The following is a 26356-nucleotide window of genomic DNA, read 5'->3' as shown; positions in this document are numbered from 1 at the left end:
GCAGCTTCTGTTTGGTAATCTGTGAAATGTGGTATCTATACAATTTCTAAAGATTCTCCTTAGGTCAGTTTATAAAATGTGAAATGCAAAATGTTGTTAATGTACAGAGCCATTTATTAATAATCATGTATGGAGTATGGTGGTTCCATGGGTTTTACATTCCTCCATGCATTCTATGATTCTAGCTACATTGCATCATACACTCTTAACTTCAGAAGGAGCTCTAAGGTCATTCCTCTGCTTCCTACCAAGAAGAAGGGGTTCTGAGTGGGCTATGCATAAGAGTCTGCAAGGAAGTTAGGCCACTGGAACTATTGGAGTGTCCAGTGTCTATGGCACAAGGTCTTTTCTTGCCCTTTGAGGAGCTTCCTACCAAGCTGCCCTCCTTTTGGAGGCCGCTCTCTCTCTGTCCCTAGTTTGCTACTGAACCCTACTACATGTCCTCCCACAGATAGATGATGGTCTTGCCTGAGGAGGGTCAGAAAGATTACTACAGGAACCCAGAGGAATGTGAGTCCACTATGAGAAGGCGTAGGTCAGTTCCACTTCAGGGTTTGGGGGTAACAGGCTCTCAGTGTCTTGTTTTAGGTACTCTATGCTTCTTTGCACTATCAGAAGGGTAAGACCTTGATGTTCAAGATGATAGGCCAAGGCAGGAGGGCAAAGAGGCTGCTCCTCTTGCACAGGAAGGCCTGAGGGGCTGGAGATGTGTTCTTGGTCCATGTAGTCCATGCTGATGCTGGAAGAATCTGATCAAATTCACAGGCCAGCAAGCAGATCTTATTCAGCTCATGTTTAAATTCTGATTGTTAGTCTTCACTGTGTTAACAAGGAAGATGATGCCCATGGCTAGGCTTGAGGGGAAAAGGATATTGTTGGAAGGCCATCCACTCTAGTTTGCATGCTTCTAGAGTGACTAAAGAACTGTTTAAAACTTTCTGGGTCAAATACCTCATCTAGTGGTTCCAAGATCTCTCAGATCATTCTTAGAGTAGATCTCAATGTTGAACAACATTGGCAAATAATCAAAAGGCATATGATCATCACAGATACACATGTATGCTTGCATCTACATGTTTACCTATGCACGTTAGACATCAGATTCCCCTAACCATAGGCTCAGTAGACTTACCTGCTGGAGCAGCTGCTTTGCTTTGGTGCCTCCACTTATAGTGAAAACGGCAAAGGGCTCTGGCCCTGGGACCCCATGTACCGTGACTCTGTGAGTCTGAGAACATCTTCTCTCTTCTGTATTAAACATCTGCCAAAAATAAAGTCCTATGTTATTAATTCTAAACTACATGATAGTCCTAGGCTCTGTTCAAAACAGAAGTGCTTGTATTTAGAAACCGGTGTATGGTAGTGTGATAGAATAGAGAGACAATGTATTTCTTGAGAAGCACATCATCAAAGGATTGATTTATTTTAAATCACAGTACAACTTTCCATCAAAATTAGGGAATGATATATGAAACATGTTAGTCCCTACTTCTATAAATTAACATTCTATAATATCTATTGAGTCTCAGCTCCCTTCAGGGGACTGGACTAGATATTTTTTTTTAGGAGAAGATAATAAATAAAATCCAGGTATGGTAGCACATGCCTATAGTCCTAGCATTCTGGAAGTGGAGATAGGATGGACAGTTCAAGGTCAGTCTGGGTTACATAGTGAAAAACTGTCTTGAAAAACAAAACTAGAACAAACAAAAGATGATAAATAAAATGCTTTATCCTCAAAGAGAATTTACCATCCCGACATTGAGGTATTATTTCCATGCCATAAAATATATATTTTTTAATTACATGGTTCAGTCTGCCTTATGTTTTCAAAGAAGTAAGGTACCAACATGTTAAAGAGAAGAAAACTAGGGGCTGGGAAGGTGGCTCTGTGGTAGAGTGCTTGCCTTGCATGCATAAAGCCCTGGATTCGATTCCTGAGTGCCACATAAGCAGCAAAAGCCAGAAGTGGTGCTATAGCTCATGTGGTAGAGTGCTAACCTTGAGCTGAAAAGCTGAGGGACAGCACCCAGGCCCAGAGTTCAGGCCCTATGACAGACAAAAAAGCAAGTAAGCAAGGAAGGAAGGAAGGAAGGAAGGAAGGAAGGAAGGAAGGAAGGAAGGAAGGAAGGAGGGAGGGAGGGAGGGAGGGAGGGAGGGAGGGAGGGAGGGAGGAGGGAGGGAGGGAGGGAGGGAGGGAGGGAGGGAGGGAGGGAGGGAGGGAAGGAAGGAAGGAAGGAAGGAAGGAAGGAAGGAAAGAAAGGAAGGAAGAAAGAAAGGAAGAAGGAAAGAAAGAGGGGGGATGGGGAGGATTGGGGGGGCGGGGGGGAGGATGGAAAGGGATGGGAAGGGGAAACAAAGGAGGAGGCTACAATGCTTGATAAGAATTGTACTCATTATCTTGCCCATGTAATTGTAACCCCTCTGTACAGTATTTTCACAATAAAAATTAAAAAAAATAAAAATAAAATTAAAGGGGCTGGGAAGGTGGCTCAGTGGTAGAGTGCTTGTCTTGCATGCATGAGGCCCTGGGTTCGATTCCTCAGCACCGAATAAGTAAAAAAAGAAAAAAGCTGGAAGTGGCGCTGTGGCTTAAGTGGTAGAGCACTAGCCTTGAGCTGAAGAGCTGAGGGACAGTGCTCAGGCCCAGAGTTCAGGCCCCACGACCGGACCCCCCCAAAAAAATTAAATTAAATTAAAAAGAAAGAAAGAAGAGGAAAGGAAAGGAAAAGAAAAGAAAAGAAAAGAAAAAAGAAGCATGGTGGCTTATACCTGTAATCCTGGCTACTTGGACACTGTTGATGGAGTGGCTCCCAGCTCAAGGACAGTATAAGCAAAAACTTTGTGAGACACTTTCCCACCCCCACCCCCATCCCAGTTATGCAGGAAGTGTAAGTAGGAAGGTTGTGGTCCAGTTGTGCAGAAAAAAGAAACAGGACCTTATACCGTAATGGAAGAAAAAGTGCTGGGAATATAGCTCAAGTGGTAGAATGCTCAAGGTGCTGAGTTCAAATTCCAGTACTGCCAGAAAAACTCTGGATGTCCTAATTTTTCTTGAGAAATCAAAAGATCTGGTGATACTGTATGGCAACAGGAGCTGGAGTTGAGAGCTGGGTACAGCTGCCCCTCTGAAATACCATGAGTCCTCTGCTTTCCTGGGGGTCTTGTCCATGCCTCTTTTTTTTGTTTTTGCCAGTCTTGTGGCTTGAACTCAGGGCCTGGGCACTGTCCCTGAGCTGTTTTGGCTCAAGGCTAGCACTCTACCACTTGAGCCCCAGAGCCATTTCCAGCTTTTTCTGTTTAGGTGGTACTGAGGATTGGAACCCAGGGCTTCATGAATGCTAGGCATGCACTCTACCACTAAGCCACATTCCCAGCCCCAGCACTCCTCTTATTTATATATATTTACATTGTCCCTGTGTCATCCTCTGGCATTGAGAAATGGCATTGGAAATGATACTATGCGTATTTGGTTTCAGACATGCTGTGAGTAAAGATGGGCCATTCATGGCATCTGTGCATGCTTCACATTAAGATTTCTATTTTTTTTTTTTTTTTGGTCAGGTCATGGGGCCTGAACTCTGGGCCTGGGCGCTGTCCCTCAACTCTTCAGCTCAAGGCTAGCGCTCTACCACTTGAGCCACAGCACCACTTCTGGCTTTTTTCTGCTGTGGTGCTGAGGAATCAAACCCAGGGCCTCATGCATGCAAGGCAAGCACTCTACCACTGAGCCACCTTCCCAGCCCCACATTAAGATTTCTAATGAGGAATAACATATCGGATTTAGGTTTTAGATCTGCCTGGGAGGTCTTAAATGAAGACAGACAGAGGAGGCAAAACCCAGAAGTAAAGAGACCAGTTGGGAATTCACTGCCATGGCAAGGTGAGAATTAGTGAGGGCTAAAGCAGTAGGACTGGACAGTGAAGACTGGATCTGAAAGTCAAAGGGCACAGGGAGATGCCTAGTGTTGTTACTGGCTTTAGAATTCGAGGGTCAATGAATGCAGAGTTGCTAAGCTCATACACTGCAGTTAAGAACTCCAAGAATGCCATGATTGGATATAATACAAAATAAATATTAGGTGTTGGTCCCTGGCTCCTAGCACATAGCTCCTAAGACCCTTGAGATCTTGGATGTGATGAAACTTTCCTGTTGCTAATGAGATGACTGGTGGCTGAGATAGACTAAGGCATAATTAGGGGTGAGACTACTGTCAGACAGGAGATGGGAAAGGGAGGGAGAAGGGTGGAGATTGCATTAAGAACCAATGGCCAGTGATTTCATCAATCTTGCTACTTCAGGAAACCTTCCTGACAACCCTAAATGATGGGCTTCTAGAGCCTTGGGTTGGTGAGTATGTCCAGGTCCTCAGAGGTTGGTCTAGAGAGCATGCAAAAGCTCTGCGCACCCCTCCTCACATACTCTCTCCTCTGTATCCTTTCTTAATTGGATCTTTTGAGTGTGTGTGTGTGTGTGTGTGTGTGTGTTTGTGTGTGTGTGTGTGACTGTGAGTACAAGGGCTTGAATTCAGAGCTCCATGCTCTTGCTTAGATTTCTCAGTCAAGGCTGGTCCTCTACGACTGACCCACCACTCTCAAGTGGTACCTGAATGCGGTAACTCATGTATTTGAGTGGTAACTCACGCCACTTCCAGCTTTTTGGTGGTTAACTGGAGATAAAGAGTCTCAAGGACTTTCAAACCATGATCCTCAAATCTCTGTCTCCTAGTAGCTCAGGTTACCAGGTGTGACCCACTGGTATCTGGCAACAAGGACTTTGAAGCTCCCAGGTGATTAAAAAGTGTGCAAGGTTGTAGTATGACAAAAGGGAAAAGAAGAAAAGCAGAGAAAACACAGTCAGGGGTAAAGACAGAGAAGAAATTGACAGGGATGAGGGAAAGAAAAGACCAGAGAAGAAAGCAGGCTACCGAGATGTGGTAGTGAAGGTAGGGTAATGTAAACCAGTGCTACTGCCAGCCCAAGGAGCCTTCCCAAAGCTCTCTAGGATTATGCAGAAGTATACAATTGATACAAATGTGATCAAATGGATAAACATGTTCTTGTTTCCACAGCTACCTAATTAATGATTCATTGGCCACTTTACTGAACCACAGGAGAGTCCACCTCTGACATAAAAGTATGCTGAGTGAAAGAGAACAATTACCAAAGAGGCTGGCACAGTACTGCTAGAGGAAATTTCTTCCATTCTTCTGCTGCTTACAAATAAGCTAGAGATTTCTAAGACTTCATTGTGGAGATTTCGCAGCTGAAGATGTCGATATCCTGGAATAATGCAGAGGTAGGGAAGCCCATTAACCATGCACTACAGAGCTCTGCAAAGAAGATACTCTGCAAGTCAATAATTGGCAGGTAGGAATATGACCTTAAAATCGCAATCTGCATATCATTACCAAGAACAGCAGAGGATTCCTTAGCAGGTCAGAGTTCCTGGAACAATGCACAAGTCAGGTGCAAGATGCCAAAATCCCTGAGTGCCACATCAAAGCCAACTCTTGCCCAGGATCACCCAATCTTTCCCCTGCTCCACACCCAACACCCACCCTGATACAACACTGGACCTGTACCAGGCACCACTGCCAAGTACAATCAAACCCAGTTCTCCCCTTCTCACTGTCATTTCTACTTCATGCTTGTTTTGACAATGCCAAGGATGCTACTTGGGGATTGAAGTCTACCTCGTTTTAAAGCCTTGAGTGGAATAATTCTCTGAGCAGTTACTGCTGAACTGTTGTTTTCCACCACTGCAAAACGAAGAAATACAAGATCTTCAAAGTGAACTCGGAACAGGAACTGTTCGTTCCACATGGGATTCAGGGTATTTCGATGGATGGGCTTCGTGCGGAAATGGCAGCTGTCCAGGGGCATGCCCAGTACGTCAACTTCAATGCAGGGGCTTCCTGTGCTGTTACTAGGGCACACATTTTGGCCTGAGACAATCTGCAGGAAAAGAAAAAGGATCAAGGTCAAAGATGACAGAGAAGGAAACATAAACTCTGGATTTCCCAACTCCCTCCACAAAGAATGCAGGAATAGATAAGGTGAATGATGAATAAAACAGTAAAGCCAATACAAGTGACTGTCATCAGGAAATCACATGACTGGGATGATATGAACAGCCTATTTTGTCAACAGCATTCACTTTCCAATAGCATCAAATCCAAGCAGTGACATGAAATTACAGTTCTCACAAAGGAGTTTCAATTCAAAGTATCAGCTTATGAGTACAATGCATCTTAAGCAATGTCATCCTTTCCACCATTCTCTCCCATCTTTCCCAACCCTAAGTCAAATTGTCTTTAACAGTTTAGTTTTTGAGCAAGTGGCAATATTCTATTAAATATTCATCTGTAGCCTTCTGTAAACAAACTATACTCAACTCAGCAAAAATGGTCAAATAGAAAAGGAGATACAAATCCCTTGTCTTGGGCTAAGAGTTTTGATGGTAGGAAATGTGTGAATGGAGCTGTTGCAGGGATGTAGGGTGTCATGAACAGAGAGAGAAAGGGACACGAGCTAAAGATGCAGAAGAGAAATGGCCTCATCCCCTTGATTTATGCCCCCAGATCCCCCCCCCCGAAAGTAGAACATCCATCTTTAGGCCATCAGCAAGGAGCTCCTCAGACCCACTACTTGACCACAGTTCATCTTACCACAGCTACTGCTTTCTGGGAAATAAGACATGATGTGGGCATGAAATCTGAATGACTTTGTCCTACTTTGTCCAGCTTTGTCCTACTTACAGTTAAGGAATAGATGGCAGGGTCCATGCTGTCTAGATCTCGTTCCAGTGGAGAAAATTTCTGATACATGGGGCAGTTCTTGTCCCACAGTACTGGGGGCTTCAAAACATAGCCACAGCCACCATTTGCCTCAAACATTGCAGCGTTTAAATGTAACGGGAGATCTGCAAAACAAAAGCCCAAACTGCTTATTACTTTGTAGCCTAAGTGTCATAAATTTAAAGCTCAAACGAACTTTGTGGTCATCTTTTGAAGGATCAAGTATGGAGAAAGGATCAGCCTCTCATTCCATAGATTGATGGATACCTGCTGTGTGCCATATAATGCTGCCTACCACAGATAGCAGGAAATGATTTAAAAAAATCTCTGTCTTCCAGAAGAGTCTATACCAATATCAAACTAGGTTCTACCATTTCTAAGCTCCTTTTTTATTCCCAGGTTCTGGGACTTGAACTCAGGACCTGGGTGCTGTTACCTTTTTCACTCAAAGCTAGTACTCTACCACTTGAGACTACATCTACAGCTCCACTCCTGGCTTTTTGGTGGTCAATTGGAGATAAGTTTCACAGACCATCCTGCCCAAGCTGGCTTCAAATTGCAATCCTCAGATCTCAGCCTTACTAGAAACTGCCTTGCTTAAGGTGCCTAACAGAAGGTGCCTTGCTTATAAAAACAAGCTGGACACTGGTGGCTCATGCCTGTAATCCTAGCTACTCAGGAGGCTGAGATCTGAGGATCACGGTTCAAAGCTAGCCTGGCAGGAAAGTCCATGAGACTTTTATTTCCAATTAACTACCAGAAAACCGGAAGTGGCACTATGGCTCAAGAAGTAGAGTGCTAGCCTTGAGCTGAAGAGTTGAGGGACAGCGCCCAGACCCAGAGTTCAAGCCCCATAACCGACAAAACAACAACAACAACCAAAAAACCCTCATCTTACAAGTTTACTTATCTATCTGAAACATCTTGCAAAAATGCCTCATTTTATACAGAATTATGGAAAGGAATCATTCCATTTTTTTGTCTCCAAACACTGAACCATGCAGACAATTTTATGGCCAATTCCCACTAGTTCAAAGGTAAGATAAAATCTTAACTATACAAGAATGAACAATAGCCAAAAAAAAAAAATCCAACTTTTTTTCTGAAATCTTTATTTCAACCCATAAAATTAGGTTTACCTCTTTTTTTCTGTTGTAGTTAAATATGAAAAAAATCATTGCATATGATTCACATCATGTCCCCAATCCCTTCAATCATAAACTCTGTGAACCCTAACAGAAAGGTCGAGTGTTTTGTGGCCAAACTTTATTTGGCACAGTTCTTTGAGGGATGACTGAATTCCTGTACAGCTTCAGAACTCTTCCACTTTCACATGTTCCTCTGATGGCTCAAGTCTGTATGGAAAATGTCCCAACGAGCAAAGCGTTTATGAGACACACCTGACGAATGTTCCCTCGGATAGATTCCTTCCATGTGCGGAATGAACTCTGCTCCATGGACCAACATCAAACAACAATGTGCTAGGCGCCTTGGAGCAACAAGAACTTGGCCCCTACCCTGTGTCTTGGGTGTCATTGATTGGCCAAGATTGTGTGCAGGAATTGCTGGGGTAAGAGATGTTAGGCATTCGAAGCTCTTTGGGCTTCAGTCTCTTCTGACAGGTTAGTGCATGGCCCCTCATCTGCCAGGCGTCTTCCAGTGCTAATGGAAGAAAAAAAATCACTTCTCTAACCATTCTGGGACAGAGAAACGAGAGAGAGAGGAGAGAGAGGAGAGAGGAGAGAGAGGAGAGAGAGAGAGAGAGAGAGAGAGGGAGAGAGGGAGAGAGAGAGAGAGAGAGAGAGAGAGAGAGAGAGAGAGAGAGAGAGAGAGAGAGAGAGAGAGAGAGAAGCAAATGAGCTCTCATGGCCTGGGTAAATAAATGTGAAATAGACATTTACTCTCATCTGAAAATTTAGTATCTCTAATATGAAAATATGCAAAAGATGAAACTTTTGGAGTACCCTTTTGGGTTTTTATTTGTGGCATCATCCTTGCCCTTGTGACTGCCAACAGCCAAACACAAGGGCACTAAAAATGTAAAATTTCCTTCAAGGTATGTGAATTAAAGGTTCATGGGAAACAAAAATGAATTTTCATCTTTACACCTGAGTCCTCATTACACAGATACAAATACTCCAAAGTCTGAAAAATACTTCTCATCTCAAGCTTTTGGGCTCAGAGATACGAAGCCTGTATTACAACAAGAGCAATAGCAGCTCACAACCAATTTTCATGCCAACCCTATTCAGGTTTGAAGTCTGAGCTCATTAGCACAGTGTCTAGCCTCAAAGCTTTCCAAAACTTTTTTTTTGAATGAAGATCACATGTGGCAACCTGATATGGAAAAGCTGTACTCAGTTTGAAATAAGAGGAGACCTCAAATATAGCCTTCATTCTATTCAAATATAGGCCATCATTCTAACCAAATAAAAGAATATGCACAAAACAGTTAACTAACCTTCCGAATCAATGCATATTATGTTAGAACAAAAATATCGTTGCCTTCATGGTCTTATATTCACTTCAACTGCTGTATTAAGGAAATACGATTCTTCAGAAATATTTGCCTTTATATTTGGGATCCGGGAAAGGCATAAAAAGTGTGACTATCTTCAAACAAGTACAGTAAATGCTTTTTTTTAGAAAGGCTTTTCTGGGGCTGGGAACAGGGCTCAGTGGTAGAGTGCTTGCCTCGCATGCATAAGGCTCTGAGTGCGATTCCTCAGCACCATATACACAGAAAAGGCTGGAAGTGGCGCTGTGGCTCAAGTGGTAGAGTGCTAGCCTTGAGCAAAGAAAGCTCAAGGACAGTGCCCAGGCTCTGAGTTCAAGCCCCACGACCAACCAAAAAAAAAAAATAGAAAAAAGAAGAAAAAAAGAGGCTTTTCTTCTCACTAGGGATGCATATTTAAACACTTGAAGGTTCTGTATGTGAAGCAAGAATCATTTTGTCCCAGATGGAAAGAACTCAGAGGGGCCATTGCCAGCAGTCACAAAGACTGCATACCAGCCTCGGGTGAATTTCCACACTCAGGAGTTGATTTTATGCAGTGTGAACCTCTGATTGTATGGATTCCACACTTCTGACATTTTTGGAGTTGAGATCAGAAGAAATCTTTGGCCCTATGGTCATAGACACCTCGTTGGAGCATCAGTGTCCCTTGACATCCAGGAAATGGCTGGGCAGATGATCTACCAGTGGCAGATTGGAAGGCTGGAGGACACTAAGAAGGATTATGGGAAATCAAGTACTTCCTGACTTAGGAATTCTTTCCATCAATGAAAAATTGGTTATTACAATGTTGACTCCTATAGGTCTATGTGGACTTGCAATTCACAGACTACCTGGGAGTACCTAGAAGAAATCAAACCAAAAAGCAATAAAGAACCACAGGCTCAGACTGCAGTGGGGGCCAATAGAAATAGTCTGACTCAGCTCAGGGCAGCACGCATATATTGAGTGTTGTGTGCAAGGTGTTGGTGAGGCTCTAATCCCAATTTGCAAAAAGGAAGGCCATCATTACAGATGAGAATGCTGACACTGTAAGGGGCTTGTACCCTGTGCAGCAAGGGAGATGGTTAATCCAGGTTGAGGGATTTAGAGGATAGCACTCACTCCCTGGGCAGAAAGCTGTCCAGAGAACACTGAACAGTCATTTGCCTCCTCTGAGTGGGGCAGCTCCAATAGGAGCTCCTAGCTCCAGGCTTTAGGGCTGGATGGCACACTGGCTGCAGCTTCTGTGTGTGGAGTGTAGTGAGGGTGGGTGTGGGGAGTAACAATTCTTCATGTTCCCTTCAGCCTGGCCTCTCTTTGCGACCAGTGGAGCCAGAGTGTCTGGTTCAGGCTTGGTATTTCAGGACAAAAGGCACATCCAAAACCAAATGCACTCTCATTTCCTTGAGGAAATGTTTTTTTTTTGCTAGTTATTTTAGTGTACTTAAAAATATTTCAGTATCGTAATAACCAGGAGTGCCAGTGAACAGACAGAATCAGAGAGGTGAACCTACTCAGGAAAGATGGAAAAGACATGGGAATGAAAACATTTGCAACTTTGAAAGTATTTCAACCTTCTTTCCATTTGTGAGTCCCAACCATAGTGTTTTTGTTTTTTGTTTTAATAATGTACTATGCACACTCAAGCATAGCTAACACGGAAGTGCTTCCTTTCTGCCAGGTGTTATGCTGACTGTGGTACTTCATCAGCATCATCTCATTCATTCCAATTGAAAAAAAAAAACAAATATAAACAAGGGCAAAAGAAAACATGGCCGGTATCTCTAGCCAGGTGTCTCTGGGGTCAGCCACCAGTGGGTACCAGCGCCCCCAGTGCAAAGTAGCTAGTTGATGCCAGAAATAATGCTGTGGTTTGACTTCAGCTAGAGAGGGCTTTGCTGTGACTTATGGCTGGCATGGTTAGTGAGGGTCAGATTCAGTTCATCATTCATAAAATGAATGATGGCTACTCACTGCTCCTCTGAAGGAGGTTTTGTAGGAACTTCTAGGGAAGAGTCCCTTTATCTGCTCTTCCCTCACTTCTGTAGCTCCCTGCTCCTTTCATAACTAGGGGGAAACAAACTGCTTTATTGCTCATGTTCCCAGAGAACTTGAATTTATTATAAGGCATCTTGCAAACTTGAACAAAGTAATTGTGTGTGTGTGTGTGTGTGTGTGTGTGTGTGTGTGTGTGTGTGTGTGTGTGTGTGTGTGTATGCGCACACACACTCACACATACTGGGGTTTAAACTCAGGGCCTCTTGCTCTTGCTTAGCATTTTCCATTCAAAGCTAGCACTCTACCACTTGAGATGTATTTCCACTTCTGGCTTTTTACTGATTAAATGGAGATAAGAGTCTTTTGGATTTGTCCACCCGGGCTGGTTTCAAACTAATCCTCAGATCTCAGCCTCCTGAGTAGCTAGGACTACAGGTATGAGGCACTGGGGCACAGCCAAAGTAACCACTGCCTTGCTTTGCTCAACTAGGGAATGAGGATTCTAACAGTACCACTACTTAGCATTTTGTAAAGATTATATGAGGTCATTAAAGTCAAGAATTCCTCATGGTCCACCTGTATAGTGCTGGACATTTGTAATCCTAGTGTTGGGAGGCTGAGGCAGAAGGGTAGAGAGTTGAAGAGCTTTTGGGACATCGTATAGTTGAATACAGCTCTGTCAAGAGCAATCTGTATTTACAAAGTGGTTTGAAAAAGGCTCATCACCCTCTTTGAATGTTTTTATGTCCTTGGAACCATCAGGGGCACCACTGACTTCTCTTTTACACCCTCTGTGCCTTTAACCGGGCACATACATGAGCTCCTATGGCTCCTTTGTGGCCCTCAAATGGACGTTCTTGAAAGCACATTTACTGAACAGTGTGATGCAGAGGTGAGATTACCATCAGTTTGATAGTTGAGCGCCACAAGCTGGATCCCGTGGAGCCAGAACATGAGTGGGTTGGGGTTGGAGGAGTCGATGCGGGTGGCGGCTGGGTAAGTCCTCAGCAGCTGACAGGCAGTATGCTGGATCAGTTTCTGAGAATACCTGCGACACAGACGTTTGGCGGCATTTTCATTCAGTGATGAGATATGATAGCATTTGGGCGTCCTAATGATAGCGCTGAGGGATGTTGTTGGATTGAGAGGGGAAGAAGATTCCTCCCAGGTCTGTCGAACTCCTTCAAGGGAACCTAAACCCCCCAAAAGATTAGCCTCAGATTAGTATCTCTCTTTCTCTCTCTCTCTCTCCTCTCTCTCTCTTTCTCTCCTCTCTCTCTCTGTGTATATTTATATATATTATATATACACATATACATACACATATTATATATTACATATATATTTAAAGAAAGACAAGCCAGAATGACAACCCCATAAACAGCAAGAAGACATGAATATGTCAGAATATGTCTTTGAATTTTACTTGTGACAAGTTCTTAGGTCACCTATTTGAAACAAAATGGTGGCTATTAAGATTTGTGTGTGTGTGTGTGTGTGTGTGTGTGTGTGTGTGTGTGTGTGTGTGTGTGCGTGCACACACACACTCGCATGCATGCAGGTCCTGGGGCTTGAACTCAGCCTATAAGCTGTCCCTGAGTTTTGTCTAGCCCTCTACCACTTGAGGCACAGCTCTACTTCCAGCTTTTTGGTGGTTTATTGGAGATAAGAGTCTTACTAACTTCCCTGCCCAGGCTGGTTTCAAACCTCAATCCTCAGATCTCAGGCTCCTGAGTAGTAAAGATTACAGGCATGAGCCACAGGTGCCTGGCTAGCTACTGAGTTTTAAAATGATAGTGGCAGGCTGGGATGGAGCTCAGTGGGAAAGCCCATGTTTAGCCCTAGGTTCTATTTCCAGCACCAAAAATAAAATAAGAATAGGATCTCCAATGTAAAGTTATTTGTCATGTGTGTGTATTTGCCCAAATATACAACAATACATGGACAAGGATATAAGACCCAAGGAAAACAAAACTAGAGAACAGTCTCTATGTATCAATGATTTTAAGGTTAAATAAATGATAGCAAAGCAACACAATGGAATATAACACAGGTCACAGAAAAAGACAGACATATGTTATGGGAAATTTTACAGCCAAGTATAAAAGTTTTATAAGTATGTTCAGTTATATCCCAGTTGGATTATCTTAAAAATGATTTTATTTTTCTTGAGAACACAATAAACTTCCTAGTAGTTACCTCTGGAGAGGAGCACCAGGATACTGTGAGTAGAAAGGCATTTTAATAATCTTCTGTATTGCTAGAGCTTTTAACTAGGAGAATTTATTACTTTCACAATCAAAAGTAATTAGAAATAATATATCTTCTGGATAAAGTACATAGTTCCAAGAACCACTAGAATGTTCCAAGGTGCCTCCAACTTCTACTTCTGAGTTAAAGGACAGTAGAATGTCCTCAGCGAAATGCTGTCCTTAGTGAGTTAAAAGAATAGATTAGCAATGTAAAACTTCGGTGCAACCCTTAGACGATGTGAACATTCATACAAGCACACGAAAATGAATTTTCAAATGAAAGGGAAGTGCATAGACAGAGAAATATGTGAACCATCCAGCATGCAGGATCAGGCAAAGCTGTTGGAAGAAGGTGACTTTACTTTTTCCAGATGTTTTGTTAAATGATGTCGCCTCCCCTGGGCTCATTCTGCCAGGATTGTTGCCAAAAATGGACTTCCTGCTTTTCCTTTCTTTTCCTCTGCTAGAGCCAGATGAATTTAAAGTTGACAAGCCTGTTCCCATAAAATGAAAATAAATAAGCCAAAAACTACAGGCAAGGGAACTCAACATTTTCCATCCTTGTTTAATGTTTATTTGAAGTCCTACGACTCCATTGGAACTCAGCACAGAAGACCTACAAGCATTTGTAGCACCATGAATAATAGTATTATAGACAATTATTTTATCAGGTTTTTTTAATCCCTGCAGACAAATGCAATAAGAATTATATGCTTATTATGGAAGAATCACAAACTATCACACGCATGACACATCGGAGTTGAACCTAAAGGCCTTTTGTCTGGGGAGGTTAATTAAGATGCAGCCTGGACTGGCCTTGAACTTTTCTTTTTCTTTTTCATTTTTTGTGCCAGTTGTGGGGTTTGAACTCAGGATCTCAGCACTGTCCCTTAGCTTTTTGTTCAAGGCTAGTGCTCTAACACTTAGGCCACAGCTCCACTCCTAGCTTTTGCTGGTTAACTGGAGATAATGCCTCACAGGCTTTCTTGCCCCAGCTGGTTTGAAACTACAATCCTCAGATCTCAGTCTTCTTGAGTAGGATTCCAGGTTTGAGCTAGGAGTGACTGGCTGTCCTTGAACTAATACTCTCCTGCCTCCATTCAGTGCTGGCATTACAAGCATTAGTCACCATGCCCAACTCTGAAAGATTTTTTTTTTAATGGCATAAAAAGAAAGTGCTAAAATCAATATTAAATTACTAGAGGCTAATTACTCTCTCTTGAAGAGAGAAAGAATGATTACAAGCCCAAACTCAATTCTCCGATATAAGCCTTGGCTGAGCCCCCATCTTCTCTACTCATCAGATCCCTTATTTACAAAATGGCTGTGAATGTAAGAACTCATTCTTAAGATTCATCTGAGGATTCAATGGGAAATATATTATAACAATGAAATTTGATGGCTTTTCTTTCTCATTCCTGTTCCAACCACTCCCTGGATCCTTCCTGCCTGGCCCAGTGCCTGGTGCACAGCAGGAACTCAGTATGTCTTTGCTGGATGAGGAAATGAATGCATACCACATGGACCTGGCTGCACTGTAAGAAGAGTGAGTTCAGGGCTGGGAAGGTGGCTCAGTGGTAGAGCACTTGCCTTGCAAGCCTGAGGCCCTGGGTTCGATTCCTCAGCACCATATAAGCAAAAAGAAAAAAGCCGGAAGTGGCGCTGTGGCTCAAGTGGTAGAGCGCTAGCCTTGAGCTGAAGAGCTGAGGGACAGGGCCCAGGCCCAGAGTTCAGGCCCCACAACCGGACCCAAAAAAAAAAAAGAAAAAAAAAAGAAGAGTGAGTTCAAAGCTGCAGGGAGGCCAGAGTTGTCTCCAAATCACTCCCATCCTCTGTAATTTTGTACCACTAAGGTGCAGCAGTCTTAGGTCTTTTTGAAATGAAAATATACCTTCCAAGAACCTCACAGAAGAAACAGGACAGAACAGTGTTTTAAAGTATACAATGAAAAAGTATAGAGTGAAAAAACTGTCTCACGAGGCAAATTTGCTTTGGTCAAAGTCAGAGACAGACAATAGCTCTGGATTCTGACCAATGATCTTGTCACTAATATATTTCTCTTGGTTATATGCTTTAATTTATTTTTTCTGTAGTGCTGGGGATACTGGTTGCAATTAACACCCTCTCCCCTCTCCCCTGCTAGCAATGGGGTTTGAACTCAAGGCTTTGCACACTCTGCTTACTCACTCAGATAGTGCTCTACCACTTGAGCCATGCCTCCATCCCAGCCTTTTGCTGGTTATTTGGGAGGTGGAGTCTTATGGATTTTTCTGCCTGGGCTAGCTTTGAACTGCAACCCTCTGGATCTCAACCACCTGAGCAGCTAGGATTACAGGTGTGAACCACCAATACTCAGGATGGCTGTACTCCTAACTGGGAAATAAAGACATAGGAGGTACCTAAGTGCAGGTCTAATTACCTAAGTATGGATGCAAAGAGCTCACTGAAAGGAGACACCATGAGGGGGTTGAAGGATCTTAGATACTTCACAAAGGCCCTTGGCTTTGGAATCTAGACAGTGGCAAATGGGAGAAGGAAGGATGGGTCAGGTTGAATGTGCTCCATCTGAGCAAAGGTCTGCAACAGAAAAGGCCATGGTGTATGTAGAGCATCCAGAAACTAAGTAGGTAAAATTGTATGATTAAAATACTATGCTCTAGCCAGGCAGCAGTGGCTCATGCCTGTAATCCTAGCCACTCAGGAGGTTGAGATCTGAGGATCACAGTTCAAAGCCAGTCCAAAAAGGAAAGTCCACAAGTCTCTTATCTCCAATTAGTAAGCAAAATGCCAGAAGTGGAACTGTGATTCAAGTGGTAGAACAGGCCTTGAGCAAAAGAAGCTCAAGGACAGTGCACAGGCCCTGAGATTAAGCCCTAGGAGCAGCACGTGTGCATGCCCATGAGCACACACACACACACACACACACACACACACACACACACACACACACACACACACACACACACACACACACACACACACACACACACACACACACACACACACACACACACACACACACACACACACACACACACACACACCCTCCCCCCCAAAACAACAACATGTCTTCCTTCTTTTTTCAGTTAGAAGGAGGAAAAAAAGTGGGTAGATAGAACTGCTAAATGTAACCAAGAATCAAACACTATGAGATAATAGATATAAACATAAGAAAAAGCCTTTAGCCACTTACTTGACTTAAGAAAGACAAGATAGAGTGGTAAAAATGTCATATTGAAACCCTTCCCATAATTAATATATGCTAATAAAACATTTTAAAAGGAACATAGCCTGGGAATTGAGACACCCGCGTGTGGCTTTGCCAGGAAACAGTCTATGACTGTGGGAAAGGCATTTGGCTTCTATGGGCCTGGGACCACATGGTCTTTGGAGCCTCTCTCTTTTGAAGACGGCTTTGCACATGGCTCCCAGGAAGGACTCAGGATGGTGAAAGGCAAGAAACACCAAAATTGAGCATGTAATTTACTAAGCCTAAAATCAACAGGCAAAACAAATCATAATCCTCGTGAGGTGGAACAGCCTGTAGTACTAGCTACAAAAGAAGTAGAGCTAGGAGGATCACTAGTTCAAGTTAGTGGGTCTCGATCTCAAACACAAAATAAAAGGGCTGGGTATGTCTTAAGTGGTCAAGCACTTGCTCAGCAAGCACACAGTCTTCGGTTCAAACCCTGACTACTACAAAAACAAGGCAACAATAAAAAAAACGCAAATTATAAGAACAACGCCATTTAAAAGATCTTATAGCTACATGGTTTTGTTATTCTGTTAAAGCAAATAAAACTGGAGAAAGAAAAAAAAAAAACTTCGGGGCTGGGAAGGTGGCTCAGTGGTAGAGCGCTTGCCTTGCATGCCTGAGGCCCTGGGTTCGATTCCTCAGCACCACATAAGCAAAAAGAAAAAAAAAGCCGGAAGTGGTGCTGGGCTCAAGTGGTAGAGCGCTAGCCTTGAGCTGAAGAGCTGAGGGACAGCGCCCAGGCCCAGAGTTCAGGCCCCACGGCCGGACCCCAAAAAAAAGAAAAAAGAAAAAAAACTTCAATTACTTAAAAATACAAAATTGTATAGAACTATGGCTATAACTCAGTGGTACTGCACTTGGCTATCATATGTATGCTGTGTTTGGTTCCCCAGCACTACTATAAAAAAAAAGAAGGAAATACTATACACCTATAAAAATATGTGCTAATAAACACTTTTTTAAATAAACAGTTTTCTTTTAATGAGCTAAACAATCATGCTTAGCTTATGTCTCAAGTCAGAAGCTCAGCCAAATGATCTCCTGACCCAGCCACAGTTCTCTGCTGGTACAGAAACTTTTATCTTGCACACTGACGTCAAGTATCCATGGGAATTTGTGCTCCTCATGAACTCTGTGCCTGAGGCTTTCCTGGGGCACCATGAAGCTGGTTGGATGTGAGTAGTGTCACTGTATAAAATAAAAGATGTAGCAATTGAGACTTTGGAACAGTGTGACTCTCACTGCTGATTTCATGCCAGCTATGATGCTAGTGCACTCTTACAGGTGGATCCTCCTCTATTGTAAAAAGGAAGTTCCATCGGGGCGCTGGTGGCTCACACCTATTAATCCTAGCTACTCAGGAGGCTGAGGTCTGAGGATCATGGTTCAACAGCCCAGGAAGGAAAGTCCATGAGACTCTTATTTCCAAATAACCACCAGAAAACCAATAGTGGAGCTGTGGCTCAAAGTGGTAGAGCACTAGTCTTGAATGAAAAATCTTGAGGACAGTGCCCAGGCCCTAAGTTTAAGCCCGATGACCTACTTAAAAAAAAAGTTCCAGCCAGTGTAAGTATGATCATTATGTACTTATGCCACATAAAGTCATCTTCACTTGCTACTTACTTATATCCTCTTCAAGAGGACTTGATGATCTCCTCTTGAAGACTAGTGGTAGCAGCTAAAAGCTTAACTGCTAAAACTTTAAAAACAGTTAAAAGCCAGGAGAAAAGTGGCTCATACCTGTTGTTCTAGTTATGCAGGAGGCTGAGATCTGAGGAACTCAATTTGAGGCCAGCTGGGACAGAGAAATTTGCTAGACTCATCTCCCAAATAACCAAAAAACTGTGGCTGGGAGATGTGGCTCACGTGGTAGAACACTAGCCTAGAGAGCTAGAGGCCCTGAGTTTAAACCCTAGTACTCCTCACCTTCTTAAAAAGAAAAACTCAAGCTCATAGAATTCTTATGAATAGTTGAAGATATGATCAATGTAAAATACACAGCACAATACAAATAATCCTGATACTTAAGTGCTTAATATATTTAAATTGTTAGAAATATTATCTTTGTAATTATTTATTATGAAAAGACAATATATGGTCTGAAAGAAAACATTTTATGGCATTGTTTTTCTCATATGCTTCAAAGCAAACTGTTACAAGTATTTAAAAGGTATAATAAGCATGATTTCAGCCACACATTTTAATTACTTTGGAGTGTTCATAGATCTAATTAGATAATTAGTATTCTTTCATTCCCCTTGCCTCTTTAAGTGGTATTAGATAATACTGATATTCTTACCTGGAAATTTCACAGCTTGGCAATAGATGACAAGGTCAGAAAGCTCTGGTGCAATCTGTCTGCTTTCCTTTTTATTTTGAGGAAGATAAAATTCTTCTCCGAGTTCCATGTCATAAACCTATCAAGGGGAAACCATACTTTTTATAGGAAAGTATATGTCACCCACTTTCTGAATCACCAAATCTCCCTACTTTTACTTCCCTGTGTGTATACTTGCTCAGTATTTATCCACATTCATATCTTAGCATGTGGAGGTAAAGCTTTCTGAGGGCAAAGAATGAGTCTAATTCATCCATACCATCCCTCCAGGCAAACACACTATATTTATATTCTATGCAAATAAATCCATGCACATTTGTTGAATTACTAGAGGACTGACTATATATCTGTGATGGCTCAAGTTTTTGACCCATTCCATCCACTATCCTTCACCATTGTTACTTCAAACGTGTCTGTAGACTTTCTCAGTTTCTATATGCTGTGAGGCATTTGAGGGCAGGTCTGGCAGCTAATTTATCTGTGTTTTCTCAGTGGTATTCTGTTAACACACAATCTGAACCCACTTAACCTTCTAGGTCATCCCAAAGGCCTTTAAGATGTCTTATAATTCCCCAAACAACCAAGCTGTTCTCTTGGCATCCAGGCCAAGAGAACAGCTTAGCCAAATCTTCCTTCTCAAACATCACCGTCCCTAATTGTATGTCCTTGATTATCTGGTAGTATACTGTGTGTGATCATTGTTCTGCCTTTGTGTATAAATAAATCTCCATCACCCAACCACCTCTTGTGCCATTCAGTGGCAGCCATATACACATCTTTAGAAGGCACTGGTTGGATGAGGCAATACTATCACAAGTGGCAGGTGGTAGTCTCCCTGATGTTTAGGGAACAGTAAGGGAGAAGGTAAAGGGCAGGGCTGGAGTGGAAATGGAATCCCACCTGAATGGGACAAGAGTACCATGGTTCAGGGGTGGTAAGCATGGTCCAAGGGTGGAATGAGTTGTTCACTCACCTTCCCTTTGTTGTAAGCAGAGTTATCTGCTTTCTTTATCCTCTTGGGGATTTCTTCATTGTACTCAAACTGAAGCTTGTCAGTACATGATTTATTTTCAGGTCTGTCTTCCAGAATGTTGTCTGAAAAATGAGTTAGCAGGCTTTGGTGAAAAAGAACCAGATGCTTTCTTTAAGGAATATATATATATATATATATATATATATATATATATATATATATATATATATATATATATAAAATTGTGACAACATCCAGATACTCATACTAATCTGTAAAAGTGAGGCTCCAGCTACATGGTTCCAAAATGATGGCTAGCAGCATCATTTTAAATTTAGGGCTGATGTATTTAACTTCATTTTCATAGACTCATTTACCAATAGTTTTACTGCTATATAGACGTACTCTAAATACGAAGGCTCATTTTCATACAAAGTATTGAAACTTTGCAAACATTATGGGTGCCACCCTGTGTCAAGAAGTTGATGACACACACAACTGGGAAGGATTTAAAAGTCAAGGCCCTTGTAGATGGTATTCACATGATTTAATTGGCCCCATTTTGCAATGAGACTGTTTGCTTCCTTAGTATCGAGAAATGTCAAAACTAGTTTGAGTGTGTGTGGGAATTGTAATTATTATTTACAAATTATTTCACAATTATGACTAATTGGAAAATTTTCATGATTGTTACTAATATTAAGTGATAATGTTAAGAATAAGACTCTAAAAGTATTAAATACGCCTAAGTATGACAGATAATCTTAGACTTGGCTTTTTTCTTTTTTAGCACTTTAGTTTCAAATGATTGTGAAAGTGTAAAAGACATAAGATGCTTATACTTTTTTAAAATGGAAAATAAGACAACTAATTTCTCACTCAAGATTTATTATTTCTTGAGACCCCAAATGCTAAGACCAAAATATTCTGGTAGTAAGTGAGGGCCATGCAAGGTGGGCAAGAGGTAAACAGACTCAATCATTTTACTCCATTTATAGTCACGGAAGTGTTGCAACTTCATGCTAATCAGACCGAGAAACTGGAAACAGAATACGGACATCCATGCAGCTAAAAATGCTCAGTTCAAATGGTGTTTACCTTCCTGACCGTTAGAAGCAGGGGAAGCAGTAGGGATATCTGCTACAGAAAAACAGAATCAGTAGGGTGGACAAGTAAGGGGAATTAAGACAAAAGTGAGATCAATTAAAACTGAGTCATGAAGTAAAGTATATATAACAGTGGTTCCAATTACAAGATAAACAGAGTAAGAAGCAGTCTGTAGATTAAGCTGGGCACTGGTGGCTCACGCCTATAATCATAGCTACTCAGGAGACTAAGATCTGAGGATCTCAGTTCAAAGCCAGCTCAGGCAGGAAAGTGAGTTTCTCATTTCCAATTAACCACCTTCTGATGGCGTTGTGGCTGAAAGTGGTAGAGCGCTAGCCTTGAGCAAAAATACCTCAGGGACAGCGCCCAGGCTCCAAGTTCAAGCTCCACGGCAGACAAAACTAACTAACTAACTAAAGCATTCTGTAGTTTTAATATTTTGAGTATTACAGGACTCAAGGACTAGCAATAAGGGAAATGCAAACATTGTTCGTGCTATTCATGTTTGCCACATTCATGTTATTCAGGATTTCCAGTCACAGAAAGTTGAAATACTTTAATAACTTAAATTCAGGTTAACAGAAACGAACCAATTTGTTAGAATCATGCAATCATGGACATAAGATATATGCACATTAAGTTGTAAAGTCAAACTTGGGTCTCAGTGTAAACTAGCCAAAGAAAATAACAAAGGTAGTTTTATTTCATTAAGCTCAGTGAAACATTCCATAAAAATATATTAACCAAAAGGCAGAGTACCAATTCTTAAAAAGTATCATCCTTGTTTAAAGTTCTCTTGAAATAATTCTGGAGCTAGGCATCATCTCACTGTTATAGCCCCGGGGCTTTTTAGATTAACTCCTTCATTCACTGCTGGGGTAATAGTGAATGAAGACTAAAACTGGCTCATAGCTAATCTGAGCACCCTGGTGTTAGAGATGGATTCTTAACCTGGGATTCTCCTGGGCACTTCAAGAGGCTAGTGGAACGTCTGTCATTCTATGTAGAATTTTAAGACTACATTTATTCCTGGGAGGCAATTGGGAGCTTCTATCTGATTCTCAAAGGGACCCCTCATTACAAGAGGCTTAGAAACCTTTATGTACTCCCCACAGCAGGCAGGATTCTATTTTCTTTTCACCTCAGCTGGAGAAAGAGGAGATGGTAGGGGAAAGCAGAGAGGTGAGACAGGCACCAAAACTACCACTGAAAGTGGTATGCTTGATATGGCATTTATAGTCACCTACGGAAGCCTTCATAGGACAAGCTTCCCACCAGGTGTGTGGAAATCAGTCAGTCAGAGGGATCTTTCAATAACAATAGGAAATAGTGGAATTTAGCTGTCATAGATCAGAGATGCAGGAAGTGGAAATAGAATATCACCAAACACTTGATATATATAATCTTTTTATGACATATCAGAGGGAGTTCAGGCTAACAGTCATGAAAAGACATTGCCTTACATCTCACAGACCATTGGAACAGAGCCTAGTGGGATCTCATTTTCCACTGATACTCCAACCCAATACACATGGACTTAAAAAATAAACCTGCAATCATCTTAGAAATCTAGTGTGGGGGGGGGGATTAAATTTTATTCTCCCAATTGAAAGGTATTTTCTTCACCTGTTTATTTTTGTCAGCAGCAAATCAAAAATATCTGTAAATTTAAAAAGCTTCTTTTCCCGTTCTCAAAAGTACTTTAAAAAGCACAAGAGTAATTTATGACTGGCAGTAAGTCTATTTTCCAGTGGATTAACTCCTTACAGGGACAGATAACATCCCGGAGGGGTCAGTGTCTGAAGTGTGGTTTTCATTGCATATCTGAATTAATTTTGTTCTCTGGGACATCCACACAACTGTAGCAGAAGCCCAGGGGCAAAGAATAAGTCAGTATAAAAATGTCCACATTCTCATGACTGTTCAGGAATGGCTGTAAATAAATGGTTTTAACTCCTTCCAAATCTTATGATCTCGTAAGAGTTACAGAAAAATAATTGGGCTTTTAATTAATGGTATAAAATAGTCAACTACTAGGAAAGACAAATAGTGGACATTGCCCAGTATTATATTTGGAGGCAGAAAGAGACCGAACTGTCACCAGTGATGGAGAATCACTAAATTGAAACATGATTGGAAACAGCCTAAGTGTGAGAGACAGATATTTAGAACTAGGTAGTTCAGGTGTGTGTGTGTGTGTGTGTGTGCTGGCAGTGCTAAGGTTTGAAGTCAGGGCCTTGGTGTGTGAGGCTGGTGCCCTACAACTTGAACTATGTCCTCAGTCCATTTTGCTTTAATAATTTTTCAGATAGGGTCTTATAATGCTTTTGCTAGACTAGCTTCAGACCGAGTCCTCCTATCTATGTCTCTGGCATAGATAGAATTACAGGCACACACCACCATGCATAGCTGACACTCTACCACTTGAGCCAGGCCTCCAGTCCATGGTTTGTTTGTTCTTTGGAGTAGCCTTGCTAAGTCTTCCGCCCCCTCCCCCCCAATCTAGCTTCAAACTAGCATCTTCTTAAGTAGCTGGTATTATAAGTGTGAGCCACCATGCTCAAACTGTCTTAATGCCAGTGGTAAATGGTTGATATTCTTGGGATATCTGAATATTTAGCACAATGATTAGTCTCCATAAAAACAACATAATGTGCATGTAAAAAGTAGACACAGAAGGATCCAGATTGTGAGTTCAAGGGTAGCCTGGGCTTTTAAAGAGACTTTGTGTCCCAAACAATCTCTAGCACATGACGCTAATTTAGTCTAAATAATTCTCGTATAAGAATTAGTCATTTGAGGTTAACATCATTCATTTGTTTTTGTTTTTTAAACTGTATCTAGCCACCACTCATGTATTTTCTGTTTGTGGTGTGGCCAGGAGAAAATGTCTTGCTGGTTAGTAATCTGAGAACTTCAGAGGAAAGAGCAAGGGAGGGCCTAACAGTGAGCAACAGAGCACAGAGCGGTGATGCTGCCCCCTGCAGGCGGTGCAGGAGAAAGGATTTAGCCATAGTTTATTCCTGCCAAGAACCTCAGCCACATCAGAAACAGAAAAAGTGTAAACAGGGTTTCCCTGCTATCATTTCATCTCTTCCTCTAGAAGCCCATCTGAGGAATGTCCTCTTCTCCTGGGGTTGTGGCTGCGATGGTTAACAGAATGCCCTTCCTTCCTTAGTCCTCCAGAACTGACCGGATCCAGAAACTCTCAGACAACATTGTCATAATCTGGATTGCTGTACTATGGTTCATGAAATTTATTTCAGTGGGGAGAGGGCAGGAAAAGGGGAGAGGGAAAGGAGGATAAAGAAATTCACCCAAGAATTCCCCAGTACATAGCACTTGGCCATGTCTCTCTTACCGTCAGAAAGGGATTCATAGTCATAATCATATTCGTCCTCTTCATCTTCCTCCTCCTCATTATTGGCAGGTGGGGGGTTAACATTCCCACCATTAGAAGCTTGTGCCTGCATGGATGCTAACTGATGAGCCTGTAAGACAGCGACAATGAAAACTGCACACGCAGGACCCACTGAGCTTTCACCTACAACCTTCAAACCTGCAACCTAAAGCTTAATTTAGCTATTCAACGCATATTACCCTTTGGATTCACTTAAGAGAGGAAGAGATCATCTGAGTGTCAACATTTGGGAGAATGTCAACATTCCTACAGAAAGAATCTGGGAGCTTTTAGGAATAATCACAAGGAGCCCACATACAGGGCCCAGAGAATCCTCTAGTGGTTTGAAAAACCGGCATCAGTCCCAAATGACTGATGACATGAAACAGCCCATCAATTCTAAAACATGAAGTCTCTGCTAAGAAACTAAATATTTTTCTCTTCTTAAAATAATATCATAAGTCCTCTGACCTTGAGAACAATGTTAGAATCCCTACGGACAAAGAGACCAAAAGCATACTTGCTGGTTTAAAGAAGGGTTTTACAGTAGATTTTATCTGAACCATAAATCAGATTAATAAAACAGACTTGAAATTTTTGGGAAACTTGTAGGGGTGGGGAAGTCATTTATTGAATAACAGACACAGGATTTGTGTGTTATAATTTAATGTATACATACATATAATTTATTTATTTATTTTTGGGTCCAGTTGTGGGGCCTGGGTGCTGTCCCTCAGCTTTTCAGCTCAAGGCTAGCACTCTACCACTTGAGCCACAGCGCCACTTCCGGCTTTTTTTCTTTTTGCTTATGTGGTGCTGAGGAATCGAACCCAGGACCTCATGCATGCAAGGCAAGCGCTCTACCACTGAGCCACCTTCCCAGCCCCACATACATATAATTTAATACATACATACATAATTATATATAACTGTATCTCCTGGTTTATAGATGTATAAAATGCAATTACATAAAATGACATTAAATAAAAGGCTAGATATTAAATGCTAATGAACTTTTTTTGTATTATGGATTCCTCTGACATTTTGATGAAATATAGTCCCTTCTCTTTCAGTTATACGTTTTTGACTCAGAGCTTTGATTTGCTAGACTGTCATTTTACCACTTGAGGCATGTCACCAGCCCTCTCAAATTGATGTTTTAGATTCATAAATAAAATGATTACAAACCAAGTAGTGTTGAATATAGCTATAGGTTAAAAAACAAATGTGTGTTACAAGAATATATGTTTCTTTGTTTCTAGTTAAACTATTTTTATCTTTTTTATTATTTATTTTTTGTCGGTCATGGGGCTTGAACTCTGGGCCTGGGCACTGTCCCTCAGCTCTTCAGCTCAAGGTGAGCCTTCTACCACTTAAGCCACAGTGCCACTTCCGGTTTTCTAGTGGTTTATTGGAGGTAAGAGTCTCACAGACTTTCCTTTCCGGGCTGGCATTGAACCACGATCCTCAGATCTCAGCCTCCTAAGTAGCTAGGATTACAGGTGTGAGTCACCGGCCCAGCTTTTTATCTTTTTTGGTGTGTGGTATTTGAGATTGAACCTTAAGCTTCATTCATACTAGGGTAAGGAGTCCACCAATGAACTCTAGCTATCTCCATCTCTGTCCCTTTCTCCGGTGATACAGGGTCTTGCTATGATATCCTGGCTGATCTTGAACTCCTTCTACTCTACGTCCTAAATAGCTAAAAACACAGGTATGTGCCAGTGTGTCCAGT

At 41.8% G+C, this 26356-nt stretch overlaps 1 protein-coding gene across 1 annotated transcript in view; it reads right to left on the bottom strand.

Moving 5' to 3' along the window:
* Positions 1 to 26356, bottom strand: part of LOC138836079 (1-phosphatidylinositol 4,5-bisphosphate phosphodiesterase epsilon-1) — a gene marked incomplete at its 5' end in the record, with an annotated part of 145969 nt that overhangs the window by 7426 nt on the left and 112187 nt on the right. The window contains 10 exons of the mRNA XM_070034563.1: positions 1133 to 1261; positions 5165 to 5283; positions 5697 to 5958; positions 6762 to 6925; positions 12198 to 12488; positions 13910 to 14041; positions 19103 to 19220; positions 20115 to 20236; positions 21213 to 21254; positions 24583 to 24712. Coding sequence (XP_069890664.1) covers positions 1133 to 1261; positions 5165 to 5283; positions 5697 to 5958; positions 6762 to 6925; positions 12198 to 12488; positions 13910 to 14041; positions 19103 to 19220; positions 20115 to 20236; positions 21213 to 21254; positions 24583 to 24712 — 1509 coding nt within the window. The remainder of the gene's footprint in view (positions 1 to 1132; positions 1262 to 5164; positions 5284 to 5696; positions 5959 to 6761; positions 6926 to 12197; positions 12489 to 13909; positions 14042 to 19102; positions 19221 to 20114; positions 20237 to 21212; positions 21255 to 24582; positions 24713 to 26356) is intronic.

This window comes from Dipodomys merriami, unplaced genomic scaffold, assembly GCF_024711535.1.
Source record: "Dipodomys merriami isolate MVZ:Mamm:240054 unplaced genomic scaffold, mDipMer1.0.p SCAF_249, whole genome shotgun sequence".
Classification (NCBI taxonomy): Eukaryota; Metazoa; Chordata; class Mammalia; order Rodentia; family Heteromyidae; genus Dipodomys; species Dipodomys merriami.
This window is presented reverse-complemented; position numbering and strand designations above follow the sequence as displayed.